Raw genomic sequence first — 12,870 nt, 5'->3', positions numbered from 1 at the left:
GGGTACTTCGCTTTTGAAGTCTTCGGTAGCTGAAGTTACAGGAGCTGGCCGACCGGCACTTGCGAACTGTTTCTGCTTTGGGCACCACGCGGCAAGAAAGACTGAAGAAGATGGCGTCAGCTGATGCTTTTATACCCCAGGCGCTCTGACGTCGGGGAGAGGGTGACATCAGCCGACGCCGGACCCAGACTTTGGAATCCGGCCGTCCGAAGGGCTGCCTGAGGCAGGACAACCCATACTGCAGATGCATCCTTGAAGGACATTTGCAATTCTGAAGATGCTGCTGGCTCAAAAGGAGGAAGAGTTAATTTTTCCAAGACGAAATTGAGGTCCCATGCAGGCACTGGTGGTTTTCTTGGAGGTTTGCTATTCTTTATCCCTCTTAGAAACTGTCTTAGCAAAGGATGTGAAAACACAGGTGGATCACAGTTGTATTTTGCTGAAATTGCTGAAGCGTGTATTTTTATGGAAGAATATGAAAGGCCATTGTGAAGCATTTCTGCCAAGTATTCTAGAATCTGTGGGATGTTCATTACTGATGCATCCTGACCCTTGTTGGCATTCCAGATGCTGAACCTCTTCCATTTGGCTAAATAAGTTTTTCTGGTGGAAGGCCTGCATGCTTCCAGTAGGATCTCTTGAACTTTTTTGGAGAGAGATATATGGGGAGAAGTCATGTAGCCCTCCAAGCTGTCAGTTGCAATGTTTGCAGGTTTGGATGAACAGTCCTGTAATTGTGCTGAGTTATAAGCCGAGGCCATAGAGGCAGGGGCCACGGCTTGGTGCGATTTATGCTCCTTAGTAATGGGTACCAGTGCTGTCTTGGCCAGTCTGGAGCTATCAAAATGCCTTTCGGTTGTTCTGCTTTGATCTTCAGTAACACCTTGGTCATTAATGGTAGAGGCGGGAATGCATAGATTGTTAGAGAATTCCAGCTGAAGGAGAGAGCATCTATTCTCCAGGCTTGAGGATGGTGTGTCCTTGAGCAGAACTTTTTCAGATGATGATAGTGGTGTGAGGCAAAGAGGTCTATGTCCGGCCCTCCCCATGCACGAGTTATTTGTGAAAAAATGTCTGGACGCAACATCCATTCGTGGGGGTCCATAATGTTTCTGCTTAGACTGTCCGCCAGAATATTGTCCTTGCCTGGAACAAACTGGGATTGCAACTGTATGTTCAGTTTCAGGGACTTTTCCCAAAGAGTCATTGTTAGTCTGCAAAGGGGGTAAGAATGGGTGACTCCCTGTTTGTTTATGTACCACATAACAGTGGTGTTGTCTGTCTTTATTAGCAGATGACCTTGTTGAAGAAATTTTCCGAAGGCCTCGATTGCATGAATCACTGCCAGCATCTCTTTTTGATTGATGTGCAGATGCAATTCCCGGGGAGCCCATTGCCCTTGAATGCATCTGCCTTCCATGTGCGCCCCCCATCCAAGATCTGAGGCGTCTGTTGTAATGGTTTGGCTTGCTTGAGGTTTTGTTGAAAGGCATGCCTTTGTTTAGCTGGCTTGCTTGCGCCCACCACAAAAATTCCTTTTGTAGACATGGAATGAGTGGAACAATTGCTTCTAAGTTGTGGCTGTGTTGAGACCATAGACTTTTTAGGTACCACTGTAGTTTTCTCATGTGTAGTCTTGCCAGTGGAATCAGGAGAATGCAGGATGCCATGAAACCCAGGGCCTGCAGGATTTTCCTTGCAGTCATCTGGGTGTGCTCTGCTAGGCTTTTGAAGTAATCTGGTAATTGTTCTTGTTTTTCTTCTGTGAGGAAAGCCATTTGTGAATTTGTGTCCAGTTTGGCTCCTAGAAAAATTATTTGTTGGGATGGCAGTAGTCTTGATTTTTGAATGTTGACTGTGTATCCCAAAGCCTGTAGTAAGTGAATGACAGTCCAAGTTTCTTATCAAGGCTTGCTGGCTGTCCGCTTGTATAAGGCAGTCATCTAGATAAGGGTATATTTGTATCCCCTGAAGTCTGCAATGTGCAATTACTGATGCCAGGCATTTCGTGAATACTCTGGGTGCAGTAGATAAGCCAAAAGGCAATGCTGAGAATTGATAATGCTCTGACCCTGCAAGAAATCTGAGGTATCTTCTGCAACTGTGTCTGATTGGGACATGCAGGTATGCCTCCTTGAGGTCCAGAGTAACAAGCAAAGACACCCCTTGCCCAGCATGGGAAGGAGTTGCTGTAACATCAGCATTTTGAATTTTGGCACAATGAGAAAAGTGTTTAGAGCGGACAAGTCCAGTATAGGTCTCCATTGCTTTTCTTTTCTTGGAACAAGGAACAGTCTTGAGTAGAATCCCTGGCCTTGCTCCTGAGGAGGAACCTTTTCTATTGCTTTGATTTGTAGCAGCTTTTGAATCTTGTATGAGTGCCTCTGCCCTTTGATTGTGTGGCAGATTTGGCATGCCTTGTCTTGTTGGTAAGGTATGGAAGTGGAACCTGTAACCTTTGTCTATTATGTTCAAAATCCATCCGTCCTTTGTAAAAACGTGCCAATTTTTTGAAAATAAAGATAACTTTCTGCCTAAAGGAGCTTCTCTTTGAGCCTTGGTCGGCGGTGTCAAAGGCAAGTCATTGTGATTGTCCCTGTGGAACAGTGGAGTCCCTGCGCCACTTCTCTGATTAGTTGGTTGCCATTGGTGGCCCCTGTAGGAGCCTCGGTATTGCCCTCTACCTCGAGCATGCCTGCTTTTTCCCCTTTGAAACTTGTCAGTGTCTGGAAAGGACCAATTCTTCGAAGGCCAATTCCTGCTGAACCTTGGTGGCTGAACCTGGAGGAAATCTTTGACTGTTTGTACTGATTTAGCCTTTTCCTCAATTGATTTCAACACACCCTGTGCATTAGCACCAAATAGCTTGTCTTTTTCCAGAGGTGCATCTAGAAGCTTTACTTTAACATGATCTGGCAATGACTGTTCATTCAACCAAGCATGTCTACGTATGACGGACCCTGTCATAGCTGTCCTACATGAAGCTTCCAATGCATCATAACCACACTGAAGAAAATGATTGCTAACCTGCTGAGTATTATGAACCAAATCCTGCAAAGCCTTTTTATCTAAAGACTCAGGAGAGGCTAACTTTTTCTGCAAATCATCCATCAGAAAATCTTGATACTGAAACATATGAAAGACAGTTAAGAGCCCTCATGGCAAGGGTGGTAGAGGTATAAACTTTCTTACCCCACCTCTCCAGGGACCTAGATTCCCTGTCTGCGCGCAAAGGATTCTTGGTCGTGGAAGTGGCCACTCCTTTGGGCCCCTGAGATATAGTTTCTAGATCAACAGCGTGGGCCTTAAAGATGAGTTTCAGGAACCCTGTAATATCTGTCTGGCTTGACAGGAGCAGGAGGGAGTGAATCAGGAGAAGTACTGGAGTCTGAGAACACATCATCCAATACATCTAACACTGGGGGAATAGCTAAAGGCCTGTGCTGGGGTAACTTAAGGAAGGTCCGAAGCCTTTTCCTGGAGTCAGAGAAATCCTGGCCCTGCCACTGAAAATGCTCTCTCATGGAGTGGAGAATTTCCCCGAAAGAAATATCCTCAGGAGGAGAGGCAGAGGGAATGGATTCATCTGTATCAGAATCCTCGTAGGCCGGGAAGAGTTCTTCCTGGGAATCTGAAATTCCTGACTCACCAGAGGCTTCATCTGAGGAAAGGGTATCTGTCTGCTCAACCCTAGGCCTTTTGTCTGAAGGCGGCTGAGAACCTCTGTCTGGATGAGCCTGAGAGCCCCTGATTAAAAGAAATTAGATCTGCAGCTAAAGTCATGATCCGTTTATCCGAAGTGGGAGTCTGTGAAAAAGATTTAGGAGGGTGAGACTTAGCTTGGCTGGCAGCCTTAGCACGTGTGTAGGCCTTGATGGACATAGGCACAGGAGGCCTAGCTGTCCCACGTGCTGGAGTAACTTTGTCCACCGGTATGGTGTCAGGCAAATCTTGGGCTTCGGTTTCAGGAGGAAAAACAACAACCGGCACCGAGGAAGCCTCCGGGACCGTAGTGTGCGGTAAAACGGTGTCGTCGACCTGGAGCGGTTGAATTACCACCTCTGAAGAGACCGATACACTTGCGGTAGGCTTAGGCGTGGTGTCGGTGGAAGTCACGGGCCGCGAAGGTCGGTCCCGGTCCTTCCATTTTTTGGAAACGTGTGCTGTCAGAAGTTCCGACGGCATGATATAGGAGTAATTTTCCCCAAAAAAGTCTTCAGCAAATTCTGCCCGGCGCCTAAGTGTGCGCTTATTGAAGCAAGCACAGGCAGCACAGGCCAAGACGTCATGGTAAGGCAGTAAGAATGGAAGTCCTTATGAGGTATTTGTTTACCACAAGACAAACAATTATTAACTTTTTCAGTTTTGTCTGACATCGGCTGAGGCAAGAAAAGGTTCCCCAATGGGGTACTTAGCTTTTTGATGACTTCGGTATCTGAAAACACAGGAGCTGGCCGACCGGCACTTGCGAACTGCTTCTGCTTCGGGCACCGCGCGGCAAGAAAGACTGAAGATGGCGCCGACTGATGCTTTTATACCCCAGCCGCTCTGACGTCGGGGAAGAGGCGACATCAGCCGACGCCGGACCCAAAGACTTTGGAATCCGGCCGACCGAAGGGCTGCCTGAGGCAGGACAACCTATATGTCAGGACTGCAGTTGCATTCTTGAAGGACATCTGTACTATGTTCATCATGTTACCCTGCTGCAGTCATCACACTTGGGTAGAATCCCAAAGCTAAGGATGGGAGGTGGAGTCAAACAGGGTTAGAGGAGGCAAGAAGGCCCTGCAAAACCGCAGTGGCGAAGCCAGCTCTAGTCTTAGAGTAAAGTGGTAAGTGATGGTGTTTGGTGAAGGTTTGTACTGAACTCCAAGTTGCAACTTCCAGAATATCCTTGGTTGGCACCTCCCTGAGGAAGGCTGTAGATGTAGCTGCTGCCCTGGTGGAGTGGGGCCTTATGCTAGCAGGAACTGGTTTTCCATGATGGGTGTAGCAAAAATGTATGCAATGTCCTATCCATTTGGAAATGGCCTGTTTTGAGATAGCCTTTCCTTGTGATGCTGTAGCATAGGATACAAAAAGTTGGTCAGATTATCTGAAAGCCTTAGTTTTATCCAAGTAGTAACGTAGTTGCCTGTGAATGTCCAAGGAATGCAGGAGTCTTTCTCCTTTGTTCTGTGGATTTTGAAAGAAGGTGGGTTAGTGGATGGTTTGATTTAGAGCCACACTGGATACCACCTTTGACATAAAGGAGGGGTTAGTTCATAGAGAAACTCTGTCTTGATGAAAAATGAGGAAAGGCTCTACTGCCATTAGTGCCTGTAGCTCTGAGACTCTTCTGGCTGAAGTAATTGCTAGCAGCAGGGCAGTCTTCCATGATATAAACTTTAAGTCAGCTGAGAAAGCTGACTCAAAAGGTGGCAGCATAAGTTTTTCCAGAACAAAATTTAAGTCCCAAGTTGGTGCTGGCACTCTCCTGGGAGGCCTAATGTTTTTTGCCCCTCTGAGATACTGCCTTAGAAGTGGATGTGAAAATAAGGGAGGATCCGTGTTGTAGTGAGCTGAAATAGCTGAGGCGTGGATTTTAATAGATGAAAAAGAAAGTCCTTTGTGTAACATCTCAGTTAAATATTGTAGAATCTGAGGCATGTCCGGCTGAAGGGTATTTTGGCCTTTAGCTTGGTTCCAGGCGCAAAATCTTTCCCATTTGTCTGAGTAGGCTTTCCTGGTGCTGGGTCTCCTGGCCTCCAGAATGACATCCATAACTGCTTGTCTGGTTGCTTAGGTGATTTGCCATGCAGCCAAATTTAAGGTTTTGAGTTGGCTGTGTAGAATCTGACTGCCTTGCTGTGTGAGCAGATGAGGAATTTGTGATAAAATCCATGGTGGGCCCTGGGCCATGTTCCTTAGTAGAGGGTACCAGTGCTGGCGTGGCCAGTCCGGGGCAATGAGCATCATTCGAGGTCTCTCCATCCTGACTTTCAGCAGCACCTTTGTGAGAAGGGGCAATGGAGGAACGGCATATACTGTCAGCATTTTCCAACTGAATGAGAGTGCGTCCACTTTCCAAGCTTGATGGTGAAATGTCCTTGTGCAAAATTTTGAAAGCTGATAGTTTTGGGGGTTGGCAAATAGGTCTATGTCTGGGCGCCCCCATTTTTGAGTTATCATTGCAAATTCTTGTGGATCCAGTTTCCACTCGTGGGGATCCATGATGTTTCTGCTTAGGTCATTTGCCAATGTGTTCTTTTTCCATGGCAGGAATTGAGCTTGTAATTGAACTTTGTAAGCCAGTGCTGTAATCCACAAGGTCATTGCTTGCCTGCATAGAGGGTAGGAATGTGTACCCCCTTGTTTGTTTATGTACCACATTACTGTGGTGTTGTCTGTCCTTATTATAAGCTGTCCTGGATGTAAGAGGTCCTTGAAGGCTGTCAGAGCATTCCATACAGCTAGCATTTCTTTTTGAATGATGTGCAGATTCCTTTGATCTGCAGTCCATATGCCTTGAACGCACCGTCCTGCCATGTGTGCCCCCCAGGCATAGTCTGATGCATCTGTTGTCAAAGTTTGCCTGGCTGGGGGTAAGGTGAAAGGCTGACCCTTGTTGAGGTGACATGCCTGTGACCACCATAGAAACTCCTGTTGAAGGCAGGGAATGAGAGGTATCATTGTTTCCAAGCTGTGGCTGTGTTGAGTCCATACGCTTTTCAGGTACCATTGTAATTTCCTCATATGCAGTTTTGCAAATGGTATTAGTAGTATGCAAGATGCCATGAAGCCCAAGGCCTGCAGAATTTTTCTTGCAGGGAGTTGGGTCTTTGTTGCCATTATTTTGAAGTATTGAGTTAGTTGTAGTTTGTCTGGCGTCAGATAAGCCATCTGGGCCGTTGTATTCAAGCTGGCACCCAGGAATGTCATATTTTGTGAGGGCACTAGTTTTGATTTCTTTTCATTTACTGTGTACCCTAGGCAACTTAGAATGTGTTTTACAAAAGCCAGATGTTGTAAGAGAATGTCCTGGCTTTCTGCTTGGATGAGGCAGTCGTACAGGTATGGGTATATTTGAATTCCTCTTTGTCTCCAGTATGCAATTACTGGTGCCAGGCATTTTGTGAAGACCCTGGGTGCAGTAGATAAGCCAAAGGGCAGTGCAGAGAATTGGTAATGGTTTGAACCTGCAATGAAACAGAGGTAGCTTCTGCAATTTTGTCTGATAGGGACATGCAGGTATGCCTCCTTGAGGTCCAACGTTACTAGCCAAGCTTTCTTGCCAAGCATGGGAAGAAGCTGTAGTGTTAGCATCTTGAATTTGGGTACTTGCAAGAAGGTATTAAGAATTGAAAGGTCCAGAATGGGTCTCCAAGCATTGTCCTTTCTGGGGACTAGAAAGAGCCTCGAGTAAAATCCTTGGCCTTGCTCCTGTGTAGGTACCAGTTGAATGGCTCCCATGTCCATGAGAGCTGTAATTTGTTTTTGTGCCTCTGCCCATTGATTTTGTGGCAAGTTTGGCATTCCTTTTATCCTTGGCAAGGCGTGGAAATGGAATCTGTATCCTTGTGAGATAATGTCTAAGACCCATTTGTCCTTTGTGACGATGCGCCAGTTGTTTATAAAAAAAATGCTAATTTTCCTCCCAAGGGAGCTGCCAAGAGATTTTTGCTTGGCAGTTTGAGGTTTAAGTCATTGTGTTTGTCTTCTAGTAGTTTGGGACCTGTCTTCTCCTCCCTTCTGTGTTGCAGTGCCCCATTGGCGAGGTTTGTAAGGGATTTGTGATTGCCCTCTGCCCCTTGGGTGTCTGTATTTACCCCTCTGTGGTCTGTCAAAAGCTGAAAAGGACCAATTTTTTGCTGGCCAATTTCTGCTGAAACGTGGGGGTTGTACCTGTAAGAAATCTTTGACCGTCTGCATAGATTTTGCCTCATCCTCCATTTTCTTTAAAACCTTTTCTGCTTTAACCCCAAATAAGACATCCTGCTCTAAGGATGCATCTAGTAACTTTGCTTTAACATGATCAGGCAGAGTTTGTTCCTTTAACCAAGCATGCCTACGTATAACAGACCCAGTAACAGCTGCTCTACAGGAAGCTTCCAAGGAATCAAATCCACATTGTAAAGTATTATGTTTGCCCACCTGTTCAGCTGCATGAATCAGATCCTGAATTTCTTTGAATTCAGACTGTTGACAGTGCGTGCTCATCTTTTGTTTTATTTGAGACATTAGGAATTGCAGGTATTTCAGCATGTGAAATTGACAATTTTAGTGCTCTCATAGCTAGAGTAGCTGAGGTGTAAACCTTCTTCCCCCACCTATCTAGTGCTCTGGAGTCCCTTTCAGAGGGTACAGGATTTTTAGCCATAGAAGCCTTAGCCCCTCTGGGACCCTGGGAGATTGTCTCTGGGTCAGCAACAGGGCTTTTGTAAAGGAATTTGTGTGAGTCAGGCACTCTATAATATCTATCTGGTTTGGCTGGAGCAGGAGGCAGAGTATCTGGATTTAGACTAGATTCTAAGTAAACATCCTCCACAATGTCTAAAACTGGAGGGATAGCAAGTGGTCTGTGCTGGGGGAGTAAAAGAAACTCTCGGAGCCTTTTCTTGGAGTCGGAGTAGTCCTGACCTTTCCAGTGGAAATGTTCCCTCATGGTATGTAAGGTTTCCCCAAAGGAATAGTCTTCAGGGGGAGAAGCTGAGGGAATGGAATCTTCAGCATCAGAATCTTCATAAGGGGGAAAGGAGTAATCCTGTTCCTCAGAGGAGCCTGAGGAAATGGACACTTGATCAGAGGAGGCATAATCCTCCTCTTGTCTAGGCCTTTTGTCTGGGGGGGGGGGGTTGGGAACCCCTGATTAAAGAAATCAAATCTTCAGCCATTTTAAGCATCTGCTTCTTAGGCATGGGGCCTTGAACTGGAGACTGATGTGCAGTCTTTTTTGGTTTTAGAGGAGTCTTAAGCTTAGCATAAGATTTTATGGTGAGAGTAGTTGGTCTGAAGACACCTTCTGTAACTGAAGGTGTTTTCGCAGCACCAGATTCTCCTTCTGCAATGTTGTCGGTAGGGCCTAAAGAAAATGGCTGCGTCGACCTAGAACTCTCGGCTTGAGAATCCGAAGCGGTCTGGGGTTCCAATTCTGCGGTCGTCAGGGGCTGCGTAGGCGCCTCACTGAAAACCGGAGAACCGGCGACCAGCCCAGCAGAGGCCTCGGAGTCTGGCTTGGATCTAGGCTGCCTGTCTTTATCTTTGCGTTTTTTATGCACGCTGGTAGTCATTTGCTCTGACGGCACAGTGTAATTAAATTTCCTACCTAAGTAGTGTCGTGCGAAATCAAAGCGTCGCTTTATAGTTCGCTTATTGAACCTAGCACAAAACCGACAACCAGTGACGTCGTGGTCTGGGCCTAGGCAAGGTATACAATAAGAATGAAAGCCCTTATGAGGTATTTGCTTCCCACAAGAAATGCAATTGTTAACTTTTTCTGACATCGGACTGAGGCAAGAAAAGGTTCCCCAATGGGGTACTTAGCTTTGAAGACTTAGGACTGAAATTCGATTCGAAAATCTCAGGTGTCGGCCAACCGGCACTTGTGAACTGCTTCTGCTTCGGGCACCGCGCGGCAAGAAAGACTGAAGAAAATGGTGTCGGATGCCTCTTATATACCCCTGGCACACTGTAGTCAGGGAAGAAGTGACAGCAATCGATGCCAGACCAAGACTTTGGAATTCAGGCCGATTGTGGGACCGCCTGACGACAGGATAACCCAAGTGTGATGACTGCAGCAGGGTAACACGATGAACATCCAAAGAGTAGTGTAAAGCAGGGATACAGAACTTCAAAAATGTTCAAGAATGGTGTGTGTGTCTGTGTGTGTCCTTTCATTCATTCATTGTGGTTTTATATTTCCAGGCATTAAAATCCCCCAAGACTAACATGGGAAGAGGTTATGAATGAAGACAATGAAGAGATCCAGGAACTCTTGCAGAAATGCTTTGAGGTAACCTCATGGACAGTACAGATGCAGACTCACTCTTGCCCCACGGACAAATTCAAACTCCAGCTCCTGGTCAGAGGAAAATCATACAGCCATCTGACCATCACATTCTGGGGCTAGGGATCACAAATTAACCTGGCAGGATACAGAAAACTAGGCAAAGCCCAGTCATTGTCCAGATAAGTCGCTGCATTGAATGCCAGACCTGGATAGGTTGCTTGTTCTTTTCTTCATTAACTTAACATCCATCCAGCTCACATGGCACAGGCATAAGGCAATCAGGACACTTGCCATTTACCTTTGGATGGCACTACATGACCCTAAAGCCCACTGGACAGCTCCCATCAGGACACACGAGAGAAGGAGCCTCCTAGTCCTTTTACTTTTAACCCATCACCTGAAGCCTCCTATATTTAAAAGGGGGCACTAGAGTCAAGGGCAAGGCACAATAAAGGTAAAGAGCCAGCAGACAGTTCCTGGACTAGGACAGCCTTCCTCACCATCCTTGTAGGCACTACCTGATCTCAACAAGTACAAAAACTATCAGGTATAACTAACAATTACCAACTGATTAAGAAAGCAGAAAAAGTAAAAAGCAGCAAAATTAAAATCTGTAAAGGTGGAATAAAATATACTACACTTATGAAATGTGAAACAGATGCAACCCACTGCTTAACAGTATGCTTTAACAGTCAGTTAAATAACACTAGGCACTTAATATGCAGCAAGGATAAAGACCAAAGTGCACATCTATTATAAATACCAGTGACATAAAATTAAAATATTCAAGGAGTGCGCTTGCTACAATTCAATAACTGCAACTTCAATAGCTAACAAAACGGAAATAGTTAAAGGTAGCCAGCAACACTGCCTTGGCTAGGTTTCAAAACAAAATGGGGGGGGGGGGTCAAGCAAGGATCAAGATGGCAAATGATACAGCACCTTGACCAAGTGAAGATCAGTACAACTGGGTCCTGCAGGACCGCATATTTATAGCCGTCACAGCTGACAGATAGCCCAACCTCACAATGAAACTCCAAACAACTCTACTGAAAGCTACTACATGACAAAAAAGGCTCCCTTTATCACAAGGCACAACTATTCAGCTGCAGATCTCATTACGATTTTTAAAAAATAATGCTACCAAAAACTAAAAGTCCGCACAGGAATACCATGCAGGACTTTGGCTACAAACTCCTGCAATTTCCCAAAAATCAAAAAATACATCTTTCCAAGTGCTTAACAACTCCTGACTCACTTAAACCAAAATCTCTGTAAGCTGTTGATCATATACTTGGGAGGAATGCTGCAGTCAAAAACTTGCAACTTAAGAAACAAAACTTTTGTGTTCAGTGAATACAGTCAGTGCTCACATACACTGCATATATAGCATAAACATAAGACACCACTATTTCCACAGATAAATGCTTAAGCAATACATTGCAAATGGAAGAAAACTACAGCACAATATTTAACATTAAAACAGACACATATTTTTCCTAGATTTGTATGTTATACAAAGTGCACAATGACAGAACTCACCACTTGAAAGCAACATAGGCCAACAGTCCAACTACAACCGCAGCCAGGAGGGAACAGTAGACAGGAATGATACTACCACTCTCATCCTGAGGTATGAATTCCAGAGAGGTAGGAGAAATGCTGGAATCAGATTCATCTTGCATGGCCATCTTGGGATTCTGTTTGGATCCTCCCTCCTTTGAGCGTAGTAGAATGCTTGAATTTTTATCTAGAAATGAAGTGGGGGAAGCTGTTACTTTCCCGATCTTATAAGTCATATTGATGGATGCCATGTCAGAAGTACACCAACAACCACAAGTTCCTCAAACAGCAGACTACAGTTTCAGGCCACTAATGGACAACAAATATAGCATGGATTAGAATCCTTTGAATTCACATGAACAAAACCACTATGAAAGTATAGTGAAATTAAGTGGAAATGTGAACAAAATGAGGCAAGCAGGAAGAAACTGATTAAGTGTGTGGAAAGAGGACTAGAGAATTAGCAACAGCATGGCTCAGTGGAAAAGACCTCTGCCTCACAGCTTGGGGTCCGAGGTTCATTCCTGTTTCCCAGTCACTGTGTGGACTAAAAAGTTCAAGCACGTTTATAGAAACATTCACACTCTTGAACTTATAGTGGTTTTATTATTTTATGTTTGTATTGTACATATGGCTACTGTGGAGTTTGCATGTTCTCCATGTGTTTGGGTGCATTACCATTAGGTAGCACAGTTTCCTCCCTTTCCAAAAATGTGCAGTCTAACTCAAATACATTAGATTGTCCATATATTAACATGTTGCGTTTGCTCTCGACCTTGTCGCCTCAACTGTGGAACAAAAAAGTCTTTGGACTGACCCATTTACCTGGTTAACAGCTGACATAAAAATAGAGACAGCTGTTCTCTTTTGGAAGACAGGTATGCGTGAACATGAATGTCACAATGACAGCTGTTCAGGCCAGTCCTGTTTAATGTGTCTATAATCAACATCTATGAGGCAATGGAAAATTTCTTTACAACTACTTTACTGTGATACGAAGGTGGAAATATCGTTGGCAGATGAGGTGATGAATTTGGAGACATTGTTTACTTGGCGAGAGAGGTAAGTTGGGTTTTAATTTGGACATGTGATAAGGGACACATGCCTTAAGGGCAATGTCTTATCTTAAGCAAGTAACCCTGCTTTACTAACCAGTAACATGAATTTCCCTCGACTGTCAGTGTACCACGATATGCTGTTGCATGGGCAAAAGTTCTTGTTTCCAAATTTACTTTAGGACATGGATAACTATAAAGTACAGTTGTGTACACTTACCATAAATGTGGCATTCCCGTCTTGTAAGGATCGCTAGCTGGAGA

General features: G+C 44.9%; 1 protein-coding gene across 1 annotated transcript in view; it reads right to left on the bottom strand.

Moving 5' to 3' along the window:
- Positions 1–12,870, bottom strand: part of LOC122800382 (tumor necrosis factor receptor superfamily member 16-like) — a 261,184-nt gene that overhangs the window by 101,354 nt on the left and 146,960 nt on the right. Inside the window, exon 5 of the mRNA XM_044069831.1 lies at positions 11,531–11,738. Coding sequence (XP_043925766.1) covers positions 11,531–11,738 — 208 coding nt within the window. The remainder of the gene's footprint in view (positions 1–11,530; positions 11,739–12,870) is intronic.

Source organism: Protopterus annectens, chromosome 4.part0 (genome assembly GCF_019279795.1).
Source record: "Protopterus annectens isolate FY-2018-M chromosome 4.part0, PAN1.0, whole genome shotgun sequence".
NCBI classification, from domain to species: domain Eukaryota; kingdom Metazoa; phylum Chordata; order Ceratodontiformes; family Protopteridae; genus Protopterus; species Protopterus annectens.
The sequence above is the reverse complement of the archived record's forward strand: the minus strand, read 5'-3'. Positions and strand labels throughout refer to the sequence as shown.